This window comes from Acomys minous (assembly GCF_964271855.1).
Source record: "Acomys minous genome assembly, chromosome: 7".
Taxonomy (NCBI): domain Eukaryota; kingdom Metazoa; phylum Chordata; class Mammalia; order Rodentia; family Muridae; genus Acomys; species Acomys minous.
In genome coordinates, this window is record NC_140488.1 from 1,199,160 (window position 1) to 1,214,579 (window position 15,420).

The 15,420-nt window shown below is 41.9% G+C and overlaps 1 protein-coding gene across 2 annotated transcripts in view; it reads left to right on the top strand.

Annotated features, from left to right (window-relative positions):
• The window catches only part of TEX28 (testis expressed 28), a 52,202-nt gene that overhangs the window by 22,606 nt on the left and 14,176 nt on the right, over positions 1 to 15,420 (top strand). Inside the window, exons 2-4 of one of the 2 annotated variants that reach the window (XM_084788909.1) lie at positions 377 to 453; positions 5,928 to 6,026; positions 7,250 to 7,974. In XM_084788909.1, the coding sequence (XP_084645035.1) occupies positions 6,015 to 6,026; positions 7,250 to 7,974 (737 nt within the window). In that variant the 5' untranslated portion in view covers positions 377 to 453; positions 5,928 to 6,014. The remainder of the gene's footprint in view (positions 1 to 376; positions 454 to 5,927; positions 6,027 to 7,249; positions 7,975 to 15,420) is intronic. The other variant, XM_084788910.1, reaches the window with a different exon arrangement.

Sequence of the window (15,420 nt, forward strand, 5' to 3'; positions counted from 1 at the left end):
CATGCTTTCATTGCGTGTTGACCCCTCCGCCACACGACTATATGCTGCGTCTGTGTGCCCGTTTCAAAAGGATTTTGAAATCCGTCTCGTGCATTTTCAGCACTATACAGACTAATTTTGTTTCTTTATATTTTTCTTTGGGTTTTAAATTCCTCAAAAGGACTACCTCACATCAGGTACAGTTTTCCTTTGGCGACAATGAAGAAAAGTCCTGTAATTAGAGCGCAGTAGTGACGGGGGCTATAGAGAATGAAGCGAGCTTTGTGAAACCGAAATACACGCTTTAAAGTAGTTTTAATAGTCATATTTCTCAGCTGCTGAGGCTAATTGGTTATTTGGAGACTTTAAGATGGTTCTGAGCTATTTTCCTTTCTAGAACTCTCGGTCCAACAATCCCGGAGTGACTGTTTAGTCCAAAGCTGCCCTGTAAATTGACTGCGGAGCCTGACTTGGGTGAGTTTCCATGATGGTCCAATGTTTAGACTTTTTCTTTTAATTCCTGGGCTATATTTCCATAAAGATGGCATAGTTCGTCTCAAAGACTTGGGATAACCTTTGACACCGGTACGGCACTCAGAGGTTTGCCGAGGTTCAGTAATGTAGAAGTCTCAAGTACAAGACCTGGACATAAAAGTTAGGAGTTCCACCCGGATAGGGGTGGCGCACGCCTTTAGTCCCAGCACTCGGGAGGCAGAGGCAGGGGGATCTCTGTGAGTTCATGGCCAGCCTGGTCTACAGAGCGAGTCCAGGACAGCCAAGGCTACACAGAGAAACCCTGTCTTGAAAAACCACTAACAACAACAACAAAAAAAAAAAAAAAAGGAAAAAGTTAGGAGTTCCTGTGTCCTCAAAAATTGTCACCCGAGTGCCACTGGACTTGGTTATTCCTGCTAGGTTAAAAGGTTCCTGCCTTTAAATTTTCAGTAGATGCTGCCAGATTTAGCATGGTAAAGAATCTGAATTGATTTTACTTACATAGTAGGTGAGTATTCCTTTCCTTATAGTCTCATAACTACTGGATGTTATTAGCACTTTTAATTTTTATCAATTTGATAGATAAGTGAACAGTAATTAATGTCTTGAATTACACATTGAAGATCACATTATCTTTCAGTTTTTAAAAAATATTTATTTTTACGTGTATGAATGTTTTTCCTGGATGTATGTATGTGAACCATGTACATGCCTAGTGCCAGAAGAAATCAGAAGAGGGCTTTGGATCCATTAGGAGGCTGGGAATCTGACCAAGGTCTTAGGTAAGAGCAGCAACTGCTCTTAACCACTGAGCAATCTCTCCAGCCCTCTTCCTAGTTTTTTGTTTTTGTTTTACTATTGTTTACTCTTTATCCAAACTTCAGCCTATTTGAGGTATGTAATACTGTCTTTAGATGTTTTATTTACTGAGATTGTTCTTAGATTACTAATTTATATGATTTCCTTAAGTATGATGCTGACTAGTACTTTACTACATATATTTAGTCTTTACCCCTTAATCTATATCTGTTTTTAGTTTTTAAGGGTGAGGTAAGATATTTTATTTGTAAGAAGTTAAACAAAACCTAAAATTTAAATTTGTTTTATTTTTCCTTCTATACAGTAGGCTACAAGAGTTTTAAAGTATGCCTGGCGGTGGTGGCGCACGCCTTTAATCCCAGCACTCGGGAGGCAGAGGCAGGCGGATCTCTGTGAGTTCGAGGCCAGCCTGGTCTACAGAGCGAGTCCAGGACAGCCAAGGCTAACACAGAGAGACTATCTTGAAAAAACAAAAAATAAAAAAAGACTTTTAAAGTAACAAAACATGTAAATCATTTCTTTTTCATGACATTTAGGCCTGAACATTGCTTAGAAAAGTCTTTTCTGGGCAGGAGAAATGGCTTAGCAGTTAAGAGCGCTGACTGCTTTTCCAGAGGTCAGCAACCATATGGTGGCTCACAACCATCTATGACATTATCTGTGCCCTTTTCCTGGTGTGTATGAAGACAGAACGCTCATATACATAAATGAATAAATTAATATAATAAAAAAGGAAATGTCTTTTCTATTTAAAGAGTGTAAAATAAGAGTTGACCTCTGTGGTTCACACCTGCAATCTCAGTACTCAGGGAGGCAGAGGCAGGCAGACCTCTGTGAGTTCGAGGCCAGCCTGGTCTACAAATCGAGTCCAGGGCAGGCAAGGCTACACAGAGAAACCCTGTCTCGAAACAACAACAAAATATTGTAAAAAATATTTATTATATACTTTTAATTTTTCTTTAATTAACCGTGTAATTAATTTATTTTATGTGTCTGAGTGTTTTGGCTGCATGTATGTGTGTGTTCCACATAGATGCCTAGTGCCAGAGTAGGTCAGAAGAAGGGGTAAGATCCCTGGAACTGGAGTTACAGATGTTTAAGCCACTATGTGCCTGTTGGGAACTGATGCCAGGACATCTGTAAGAGCAACAAATGCTTTTAACTGCTAAGCATGCCTCCCCCTTTTTATTATCCTTTTTTTTTTTTTTTTTGGTTTTTTGAGACAAGGTTTCTCTGTGTATCCTTGGTTGTCCTGGACTCACTTTGTAGACCAGGCGTGCACGTCAAAGGATAAGTTAGTGTTTGGAATCAGTTCTCTTCTTCTATCATGTAGGTGCCAGGAATGGAACTCAGGTCATCAGGCAATCGTTATTACCCTAAAGCCATCTCAGTGGCCTGGTTTTTATTTTTATTTATTTATTTATTTTTGATAATTGCAATTTCTTTTTTTTTAATTTTTTATTAATTTATTCTTGTTACATCTCAATGGTTATCCCATCCCTCTTATCCTCCCATTCTGCCCTCCCTCCCATTTCCCCCTTATTCCCCTCCCCTATGACTGTGACTGAGGGGGATTGCCTCCCCCTGCATATGCTTATATGGTATCAAGTCTCTTCTTGGTAACCTGCTATCCTTCCTCTGAGTGCCACCAGGTCTCCCCCTCCAGGGGACGTGGTCAAATATGAGGCACCAGAGTACGTGTGAAAGTCTTACCCAACTTTCCACTCAACTGTGGAGAATGTTCTGCCCACTGGCTAGATCTGGGTAGGGGTTTAAAGTTTACCGCCTGTATTGTCCCTGGCTGGTTTTTTTTTAAAGATTTATTTTATTTATTGTATATGAGTGCTTTACCTGCCAAAGAATGCATCAGATCATGTTATAGATGGTTGTGAGCAACCATGTGGTTGCTGGGAATTGAACTCAGGACCTCTGGAAGAGCAGGCGGTGCTCTTAACCACTGAGCCATCTCTCCAGCCCTGGCCTGGTTTTTAAATGTAAATTTATTTTATTTGTTATTATTGTGTGTGCATTGGGAGGTTATGTGCCACAGGACATGTATTGAGGTCAGAGGACAGATATGTGGAGTCAGTTTTCTTGTTCAACTTTTATGTGAATTCTGGGGATTAAACTAGATTGTTAGTTTTCCACAGCAAGTACCTTTTACCCATTGAACCGTCTTGCTGGCCTGTGGTTTTTTTCTTTTCTTTTTGATAGAAACTCTCACTGCTCCTAAACTACTATGTGGCTAGGATTACTTGTGTGTCTCCCCCATATCTGGCTTCATTCTATTTTTGTTCCTTCTTTTTGTTTTTTTGTTTTTTTGTTTTTTTGCATGTCATGTATTTGGTTTCTGTTCTAGTGGTTAATGATTAAATTCTTTCTGGTTTTTTGAGACAGGGTCTCTCTGTGTGGCCTTGGCTGTCCTGGACTCACTCTGTAGACCAGGCTGGCCTCAAACTCACAGCAATCCAACTGCCTCTGCCTCCTGGGTGCTGGGATTAAAGGCGTGAGCCACCATGCTCAGCCCATTCCCAGTTTTTAAAATAGGTACTACGATCTGAAATCAGATCTTCATGCTTTTATAGTTACTCGCTGAACCATCTCTTCAGTTCTTAACTTTAGTTTCTTACACCGACATATTTTTCCTTCAATTTTGAGATTTATATTGTGTCTATAAAGTTCCTCCAGAAAAAGCTATAAGCAAAAATTTATTCTCCCTAGTATCAGCTTCATTTGCTAAAGGTATGTATGAACACAGTTTAAGCATGCCCAGCCCCCACAGAGTGCTGGGATTACCAGCCAAACGCCCAGCAAGCATACTTCTTTTTTTAAAAAAAGTCTCTCATATATTACATTCTGACTGCAGTTTCCTGTAGGGTCAATTTTCTTTTTTTTCTTTTTTTCTTTGGTTTTTCGAGACAGGGTCTCTCTGTGTAGCCTTGGCTGTCCTAGACTCACTTTGTAGACCAGGCTGGCTTCGAACTCACAGCGATCCGCCTGCCTCTGCCTCCCAAGTGCTGGGATTAAAGGCGTGCGCCACCACCGCCCGGCCAGGGTCAATTTTCTTAACAATTATATTTTATTATAAAATTATTAACTGAGTATACCTTACTTATAACCCGACTAACCTAAGCAAAAGGAAAAGGAGATTAAAGAACACAATAATGAAACCTTAAGTGTATCAGTTCCAAGGAACAATTCTCTTGGTGTAGTCGGCAGGATTTCTTCTGCTGGAACCTGTGTCATCCAGAACTCAGAGCCTCAGCCTCAGCCTGGAGCCCCAAGCCTTCCCTTGAGTGGTTCTCTCTAGGAGCTTCTCGAAGTGGAGCGATGAACAGCCAAAACAATCCCAAGTCTCCAGAACAGTAGCCCCCGCCTCCTATTTGGGGCTCCTATATATATGTCCTCCAGAGTCTGGTCACAGGTTTTCACAATCAAGCTCCTGCATGAGGTGGTTCCTCTCAAAGTCCGTTCTCCATCCCACTCTTGGGATCATATCAAAAAACAAGTTTCTCTCTCCTTCAGTTTCCCCTCTCTCCCCTCCCCCAGCGTCTCCCCTCCACTGCCCCTCTCCCCCAGACCCTGCCCCCCATCTCCACTGCCTCCCCAGGGCCATCAACAAACACAGCATAACAAGCTACAGTAAGACCAGGCACGCACCATCACAGCAAGGCTGGCCGAGGAAACCCAGTAGGAAGAGAAGTGTCCTACAAGCAGGCAAAAGATTCAGAGACAGCCCGCACTCCCACTTTTAAGAATTGAACTCTTTTTTTAAGTCACCATTTTTAATTAAAATTTTCTCATGTTGTATAGTAACCAAACTTCATTACATGCAAGCAATTTCTGAATAAGATCAAAAAGGCACAGTGAGAATCAAATAAACAGTCTAAATAGATTATAATTATTTTTAGCAGAAAAAAAAAAAAAACCGTCCCCTTAGGTCAGCCACAACCCAGAGTATCAAGTACCAAATCACCTAAGCTGAGTCTCTTGTTCATCTCTTCTGAGCAAGATTGGGACCATAACCCTAAGACTGAGTGATAACCAAAATACAAAAGATAATTAAACAGAATCACATAATCAGATCATTTAGATAACTGGAGGCAAATGCCAGGTGAAACAACAAAAGTGTTGAAAATGTTTAATTCTAGAAATTGGGCAGTGGGTGGTTGGAGCCCGGGTGTTGCTAATATTTTTTTGTTAAATTATATCTTCCTTTAATTAAAAAAGAAAAGAAAATAATTTTTCTAGAGCCACATTTATTAACTTCCCCACCATCTAAGGCTCCTTTACAGCTATAAGTAAATGATATAAAATTCTAGGTTGGAAATCATTTATCCTTCAAGCCTCAGAGGCATTACTTCATTGTCCTCTAGTTGTGCTGAAAAGTCTGAAGACATTCTGAATTCCAATTCTTTGAATCTGACTTGATTGTTTTGTTTGTTTGTTTGTTTTTTGTTTTTTTCCGAGACAGGGTTTCTCTGTGTAGCCCTGGCTGTCCTGGACTCCCTCTGTAGACCAGGCTGGCCTCGAACTCACAGTGACCCACCTGCCTCTGCCTCCCGAGTGCTGGGATTAGAGGTGTGTGTCACCACTGCCTGGCTGAATCTGACTTGATTTATTTTCTCCAACAGTATATTCCTTACGTATTGAAGATACTATTCAGCTATAGTCTTGATTTTATTGATGCTATCAAGAAGTCGGATTACAGTCTAAAAGTCATGGTTTTAAAGGTAATATGTTTTTCCCATCTGTTTTTAACACATATATAAATACGTGTTTTTCTGAGATAGGGGAATCAGGCTACCAGGATGAGACCTGATGGGCTGTGATCATATGGTGGGGGAGGAGGTCCCCTTCTGTCACAGGCCTAGGGGAAGGGAGGGGAATAGGATGAAAGAGGGAGGGAGGGGATGGGAAGATACAAGTGAGGGGACAACAATCAAGATGTATCTGAATAAATTATTTAAATAAAAAATAAATTATTCAAACAGATCCAGATACTATGTGAAGTTTTCTGTTTGGTTTCTTCTGTTCAACATTATGCTTGTAAGATTCCTTCATAGTCCTCAGGGTTGTAGTTTGTGTCCTTTGTTGTATAGTAGTGTATCACCCTCATCTGACTCCCTGTCTACCTTGTTTATTAATGCTCAGTAAATAACATGTGGGGTCCCGGGCATTGTGGCGCACACCTTTAATCCCAGCACTCGGGAGGCAGAGGCAGACAGATCGCTGTGAGTTCGAGGCCAGCCTGGTCTACAGAGTGAGTTCAGGACAGCCAAGGCCACACAGAGAAACTCTTCTCAAAAAAACAAACAAAACAAAAAATGTGGGGTAAATGACTTAATGAGGGGCTGGAGAGATGGCTCAGAGGTTAAGAGCACTGGCTGCTCCTCCAGATGTCCTGAGTTCAATCCCCAGCACGGACATGGTGGCTTACAACCATCCATAATGAGATCTGGTGCCCTTTTCTGGCCTGCAGATGTACATGCAGGCAGGGCACTGTGTATGTAATAAATAAATAAATAAATAAATCTTTAAAACTTTTTTTAATGAATGAATAAACCTGTTAGCATAGAAATTTCTCTACTTACCTCTTTTTCTATCTCCCAGAAGTAGCAATACAGAAAGCCGTATGATTAATGCTACTTTATAAGAAGAAATGAGAGACATAATTGGTAATTCTTGGAAGAGAGATTCAAGGCTAGATGAGGCAGATGTCTACCCATCTGAGGTTTGTAGTAGGTTACCATCAAGGAGTAGGTGTGGAAAGGAAGAGAGTTGGGACCCAGAATATGAACCCCAGCTCCCCACAGTCTGCATTGGGCCCATCTTGAATACACACATCGTGTACACATCACTGTTTATGCATACATGTGTTTTCCTGAAGTGAATCCATTCTTCTATTTGAAGCTCCCAAAGCACCTGCTGTATGTTTTCTTGTTTCCCAATGCAGGTAGAAAGCGCCAAGAGCTCAAGTGCAACCCTCCCCTCCAATGTGCCTTCCTGCAGGTCCCCGCCCTCCAACCGTGAGGATTGCCCCAGCAGTCACACCAGCTTCTCAGATGGCGAGCTTGCCAGGAATGTGAAGGAAGGTGTCAAACATCGAATCTTCTACCTCTCAGAGCAGCTGAGAGTGGAGAAGGCCAGTAGGGATGAGAATACTATGAGCTACCTCAAGCTGGTATCCAAAGCTGACAGGCACCAGGCCGCACACATCCGGCAGGCCTTTGAGAAGGTGAACCAGCGCGCCTCTGCCACCATTGCTCACATAGAACGAAAGCTCTATCAGTGTCACCTGCAGCTGAAGGAGCTGGAAGAGGGCAGCATCCCAACGAGCTCGGCGCTGAAGGTGGCCAGCGACACGGACAGCAGTAAGCAGCCATGTGCACGGATCTCATATTCCAAGTTGTCCAAGCCAGGCGGGAAGGACAGCCTGCCCACGAGCGCTGCTAAGCGCTCCGCTGTGGACGGTCACTTGTCAGGCATGCAGCAAAGGAAATTCTCAGACAAAAAATACCTGGCCCAACAACAAAAGCTGCTGTTGCAGAAGGTGAAGGAAGAACTGATGGAAGCCAAGAAGGTCCATGCTAGCCTTCAGGTCTCCCATCAAAGCCTCAAGGAAAGCCACGGGGCTGATGTGGCGGAGATACTGGAGTTACTTCAGGAAAAGAAAACCAGGTGAGGAAAGCCCCTGCTTACACTTTGGCTCCCAAGACAAGAAGCAGTCAAGATATAATTTTAGTTTCCACTGTGAAGGGTTAAGAAGGAGCCAGGGACACAGTCAGGATGAGGACAGTTGAAAAGAGCAGGTCTGGGCTGGGCATAGTGGCACACGCCTGTAATCCCAGCACTCGGGAGGCAGAGGCAGGCAGATCTCTGTGAGTTCGAGGCCAGCCTGGTCTACAAAGTGAGTCCAGGACAGCCAGGGCTACACAGAGAAACCCTGTCTTGAAAAACCAAAAAAGAAAAAAAGGAGCAGGTCTGTGCTTCTCTTGGTGGCTGTTACCTACAGTGGAGCGAGAGGTTCTTTTCTTACTGCCCTGTGCTTACCTCTGTCCTTTGCTGGCTAAATAAGCTATAGCTAGGATGCCTGCTAGGCAGTCTACTTGGTGTGATGGCGCAATAGAGGCAGCCAGGTGAAGCAGGGGCTAAGCAATACCACTAGTATGAGAGAGAAAGTGTCTCGTATGTCCCATTTCCTGGAAAAGTTTGTCAAGAGTCAAGTCTGAACTTGCCTTTTGTGAGTGCTCTCTCTTCATTATGCTGTGGCTTGAGTTTCTTTCTTTCCTTTGGATTACAGTAACTTTCCTTTTTCTTTCTTTCTTTCTTTCTTTCTTTCTTTCTTTTAATTTATTTATTTTTCTCGAAGACAAAACGGGTCCACCAACTTAAAAAGAGGCAAGCCAGGCATTTACTATGTAGTGATTACAAGGCCAGTTTTCGATACATAGTGAGATCCTGTCTCAAAACAACAACAAACAAGAAAATACATAAATCAAACCCCTTAGTGGATCCACTGAACCCCTTTTCTGGTTCTCCACCAGCTTTGGGTACCTTGCTCTGTCTCATGTCACTGTCACAAATCCCCTCAACAGCCTAATGAGAGGGAGGAGTTGCTTCGGTAATCCAAGACTCTCAGTGTGTTCATGAAAATAAAGATTCTGCAGTCATTTTAGTGCCTACACACCCAAGGAGGAAGAGGCAAACAGCAACCATTCTCTTGGGTTTTCACAGGGACTCTTAGGTGCTTTTGTGTCTAAGAATCTCTAGGGAAAAATTAGTGAGCATAATAAAGAAAGCCATCATTAAGTAAGCTAGCCATTAAGTAACCCGAGACGAACAGGTTCCATTACTCTTCTTACTTTCGTTGTGTATATACATAGACAATTTTGTTTCTACTTTCATTTCATATATACATACATGATTTTAAGTATGTTTTAGGTTTTTATTTAGGGTTTCTCTGTGTAGCCCTATCTGTCCTGGACTCACTCTGTAGACCAGGCTGGCCTCAAGCTCACAGTGATCCACCTGCCTCTGCCTCCCGAGTGCTGGGATTAGGATTACAGGCGTGCGCCACTACGCCCAGCGTTTTTAGTTTTTAGGTTTTTTTTTTAAATCCTCCTTACCAATAATCTCTAGAGTGGCTGGGGTAGTTTATATTCAGAGCAGCAGTATCCAAGGAGTCCCTTTTGCGTACATCCTCACCAACATTTGATGTTACCTGGGTTTTCTTTCTGACAGTCTCAGTGGCCTTCTGATTTGCATTGAGGTGGAACATTTTTTCTCTGTCTGTTAGTTTGTATGGTATGTTATTTTTCATTTTTTGAGAACCATCTGCTCATTTCATTTGTCAATTTATTAAGCTGTTTTTATTTTAATGTTTTACATTTGTGCATTCTATGTGTGTGTGTATGTGCATGCCACAGCACATGTGTGGAGATCAGAGGACAATTTGCAAGGGCTGGTCTCTCTTTCTACTGTATAGGTCCCAAAGATCCAGGAGACAGTGCTTCCTCACTGAGCTGTCTTGCCAGCCCCAATTGAGTTTTTAAAAAATTCATTGTATATTAATCATCTGTCAGACGTATATTTAGACAAGATCTCCCATTCTATAGGATATCTCTTCACGCAATTGCTCCTTCTTTTGCTGTATAGAAGCTTTTTAATTTTAAAAAGTCCCATTTGTCAGTTGCTTCCTTCCTTCCTTCCTTCCTTCCTTCCTTCCTTCCTTCCTTCCTTTCATTTTTCAAGACAGGGTTTCTCTGTGTAGCCCTATCTGTCCTGGAACACACTCTGTAGACCAGGCTGGCCTCGAACTCATAGAGATCCACCTGCCTCTGCCTCTGCCTCCCGAGTGCTGGGATTAAAGGCGTGGGCCCCCATTTTCCAGCTATTTGCATTATTTATTGTTTCCAGAGTTAATGTGGCCTTATTCTGAAATACGCCTATATCGTAAAGCACTGTCTCGATGACCTCCTCTTGTAGTCTCAGCACTTCAGGCCTTGCCTAGTGCTTTCTGAGCCATTTGAGATTGATTTCTACAAACCTGGATGAGAGATAAGGACTTAGTGTTAGTGCTCTAGTTTTCGCAGCACCATTGTTGAAAAGGCTTTTTTTTCTCTAACATGCATTTGAATAATATCAGATGTCTATAACTTCATGGGTTTATATCTGGGTCTTTTATCCTATTCTACTGACTTACATGCCTGTATCTGTGTGGGTACCATGCTGTTCTTCTTACTACAGGCCTTAGTGCATGACTTGTAATCAGGTGTGGGGATGCCTTCAGCACTGTTCTGTTTTATCCGGATTGCTTTGGCTATACGGGATTGTTCATACTTCCATACACATGTTGACATTGCTTATTTTATGGCCTAGAGAGGTGGCTCAGTGGGTAAAGTACTTGCTGTTCAAGTGTGAACACCTTAGTTTAGATCCAGGCATGGTGGTGCACAGTTGTCAGCCCGGTATTAGGAGAACAGAGACAGGAGAATCATTGGTGCTTAGTGACCAGCTGTGTCACAAAATCAGCGACTTCTAGATTCAGTGACAGACCCTGTGCTCAACTTAATTTTCTGTTGCTATAGTAAAACACTGTGACCAAAACCACCCTAGAGGAAGAAGGAATTTATTTGGCTTACATTTCCAAATCCGAGTCCATATCATTGCGGGAAGTTAGGGCAAGCGTGTAGGGAGGAGTTCCAAGCAGAAGCCGTGAAAAACGCTGCTTTCTGGCTTGTTTGAAGACCTAATGCTCCAGTAGCTTTCTTTTTCTTTTTAAGAGTTTTTATGTGTATGAATATTTTGCCTGCATATATGTCTGCTCACTCTATATATGCAGTGGACATGGAGGCTGGAAGAAGGGCTCAGACCCCCTGGCAGTGCTGGCAGTGTGAGCGTGGGCCAGTGTGCTTAATACTGAGCCATCTCTGCAGCCCTTACCTTGATTTCTTTATTCTTTTCTTTCCCTTTCTTCCTCTCTTTTTTTGTTTTTGCTTTTTGTTTTGATTTGTTTTTCAAGACAGGGTTTCTCTGTGTAGCCTTGGGTGTCTTGAACTGGCTGTATAGTCCGGGTTGGCCTCAAAATCACAGAGATCTACCTGCCTCTGACTCTTCGAGTGCTGGGATTACAGGCGTGCACTGCCACTGTGCCTGGCTCCTACTTAGATTTTTAAACAAAATTATGTAACATTTAACAAAGTTAAATCTGTTCTCAAAAGGAACTATTGATTACCCAGCATGGGGATGCACGCCTGTAATCCCAGCACTCTGGAAGGCAGAGGCAGAAGGATCTCTGTGAACTCGAGGCCAGCCTGGTCTACAGAGTGAGTCTAGGACAGCCAAGGCTACACAGAGAAACTCTGTCTCGAAAAAATTTTTTTAAAAGGCTCAGCTATTAAGAGCACTGTCTGCTCTTCCAGAGGTCTTGAGTTCAATTCTCAGCCATCTGTAATGTGACCTGATGCCTTCTTCTGGCCTGAAGATAAACCACTCATATACATAAAATAAATTAAAAAATTAAAAAAATAAATAATCTTTTTTTAAAAAATAAAAAGGATGTATTGTAACTATTTTTTTTTGAGACAGGATTTTCTTGTCTTGGCTGTCCTGGACTTTGTAGACCAGGCTGGCCTCGAATTTACAAAGATCTGCTTGCGGCTGCCTCTCAAGTCCTGGGATTAAAGGTGTGTGCCACCAGGCCTGGTGATATTGTAATTTTTTTTTTTTTTTAATTTTTTTTTTTTCTTTTTTTTCTTTTTCTTTTTTTTTTTTTTTTTATTAATTTATTCTTGTTACATCTCAATGGTTATCCCGTCCCTTGTATCCTGATATTGTAATTTTTTAACGACAGGATTTCATGTATCTAGGACTGGCCCCAAACTTGCTGTGTAGTTGAAGATGATCTTGAATACCTGATCCTCCACTTCTACCTCTTTAAGTGCAGTTTATAGGCCCGTGACGACACACACAACTGCAGCTACTGGGATGTTGATCATTGTAGTTGTTTCCCTGCTTCTAATCTGGTTTTAGGCATGTGTTAACAGTGCTCCTAAGCCAGGTGTGCTTGTACACACCTGGAATTCTAGAACTCAGGCATAGGCAAAATAATCCTGATGGTTTTGAGGCTAGATGGGACAACATAGCAAGACTCACAATGAAACAAAACCAAACCAGGAGTGGCCATAAGCTAAAATAGCCACTCTCCGGGAGATATTAGGGCGCTTGTATCAGAGAATACCTAAGAGAAGATGAAACTAAAACTAAGCAGGAAGCAGATGAAATTGATTACTTATAGGTGAGGGGTGCTGACTGGACGCATCAGGGAGCCAAACCCTCCCCGTAGCCTTCTCTGGCACTATAGTGATTGGTACTATATGTGGCCTCCAGATCCCAGAGGCCAATAGCACCCAGCCTATCTTGGTTTCCATTTGTTGCCTCTCATAATACTCCAACTTAGTGGATTGGAACACACTGAATTTATTCTCTCACAGTTTTAGGGGCTAGAGGTTTAAAATTAATTTCACTAGGCAAGGATGCATGGTTCATTCTGGTTCCGGGTGACTGCTACGTACCTTAATTTGTGGGCACATCTTCCAATTGCTTTTCATTTCTCTGTATCTCCTCTCCATTCCTGTCACTTTTTCTCTTCTCTTCTCACTTCCTGTTTTGACTTTCATTTCTTGAATGGCCTTGAACTTGCTATGTAGGTGAGGATCACGCTGAACTTCTTGTTCTCCTGTCGCCACTTTCCAAGTTTTGGGAATAGAGGACTGTGCCACTACACTCGGATCTTCCAATTTCCCCTTTCTTTGTCTTCTCAAGGCCGTCTCTCTGTGTGTTTAATCTCCGTCTGCCTAAAACTGCGTGAGGACTAATGCTCTATGGTAGAGCACTTGCGTATCAAACATGATTCCTAGGCTTCCTCCCTAACACTACACAAAGAAAAAGAACACTTGTGATTGCATTTAGGGCCTACCAGTGCAGTCTCCACATATTGGTATCATCAACTATGTCATTTCTAGAAAAAAATTTTGGAGTCTGTATAGTTTCCATGGATTAAGACGTGGCTGTTTTTTGGGGGGGAACCATTTTTTAGCCTACCAGTTCTCCTCGGTTTATGACAAGCAAACATGTCTCCAGGCATTTCCAAATATTGCATAGGGGGAGAGATTTCCACTGAGTACCATTACGCTAACTACACGAAAACAGTGCATGTAACTTACCATTTCTGTTTCTAATTATTGTTATTAAAGCCCTTTTTATTGCCTCATGACCATTTGTACATATTTTCTTTATCAAAGTTCTATTGAAGTCTTTGGATAGTTTTCAAACTGTATAGTTTGTCTTTCTCTTGTTGAATTATAAGAGCTCTTTCTATCTTATTTATACTAATCCTGTCAGATAGATGATTTTAGAGAATCCTGCATTTAGGTCAGGCCTAGCATCCTCTCTGCTAGAGCTAAATAGCTTTAGTCAAAGATTAAAAGCAATACTAATTTCCAAGTCTGTAAAATTGAATCAGTTTGAGAATTCCACTGTTGTTGTGAGACTTAGCTTGGTCAATATTTGAGTTTAGACCCCAAGTGAATGCTCACAAAATGGAAATAACTAATATTGCAATATTGTAGAAAAATCAACAGAATGCCCTAGGGTGAAGAACTGGCCAGGCTGTTGGTCTGACCTTCCTTTCTCTTCTTTCCTTTGGGCAATGCCTCCTCACGGCTTCCTCCTGCCTCTCCTCTCCACCAGCTTCACAGTGTCCACACTACCCCCATGGTTTTGGTTCTCTGTCATATTTTAGCATATTTTTATGGAGAACATCATTCTTGCTTTACATTTCTAACTGTATTTGCAGATGATGGCATTCATGGACTTTTTTCGTGGTCCATCTTGCACATGAGTTTCCACCAGACTGAAAATGCTCTAAAGTGAATATTCTGTTTGTGTGCTTCTTTCCCTTCTATATTCCAGGACTTTGAAAACTTTCAATCTCTAGCTCCTCTGTCCCAGGAATATTCTGGTATGATTTTCTTTGAGACACAGTTCCGAAATCAAAGGTTATTTATAGCAGAGCCTTTCCAGCTGCTAAGATCACGCTTTGTCTTACTGTTATAGTACTGTGCTGCCTTCTCAAGGCTGCTTAGGCTTCTGTTGTGCTCTCAGAATATGTTGGTCAGAGGGCTCAAGAATTGTCATTTCTGTTGGACTTGATTTCATTAAAGTTGGAGCCTCCTACATCTTGCCAGCCAGAGATGGAATATTTTTTTACATACTTATTTTAAAATTTTATGTGTATGAATGTAAGCGCGCTGTGTATGCCTGGTGCCTGTGGAAGCCAGAGAAAAGGGTACGTTCCATGGAACTGGAGTTGTGAGCTGCCATGCAGGTGCCGAGAACCACACCCAGGTCCTCTGCAATAGCAACAAGTGCTTTTTAAAAAACATTAATTTTTTTCTGCCAACGGCCATTATCTTTTTTACATATGCATTCATATTATTATACCTATATGTAATGAACTACCTACAGCAAAAAGAACCACAAAACAGTCAGGAATTATATGAATGTTGCATTCTTAGTGTTTTGGCCATTTTTATTTGGCAACCTTGAAGAAAACATCTTTCCTATGTTGGTGAGTCTAAAATTCTGAATGTAAATCAATATCTATCGTATCTCATCATTTTTTTTAAAGACAGGGTTTCTCTGTGTAAGCCTTGGCTGTCCTGACTCTCTTTGTAGACCAGGCTGGCCTCAAACTCACAGTGAACCACCTGCCTCTGTCTCCCGAGTGCTGGGATTAAAGACGTGTACCACGACGCCTGGCTCTCGTCATTATCAACTTAAAACATCTATCTAGACCTAAAAACATGTTCGCTCATAAACAACTAAGCTTAATTGTAAAACTAAACTACCTGGTCTTCAACTCCATCAGAGAATTGAGAAGGGATAAAATTAATTACCCGAGTGTACAGGAGTGCAGTTTATTACCTGAACAGTCACCCCAAACTCACTATAACGGTGGAGCATCACCTTAGCCTTCTGGCCTGATATATCTGACAGACATATTTGTGCAACAAGTGCTCTTAACCACTAAGCCATCTCTTCAGCTCCTCTATCTGTTTTCTC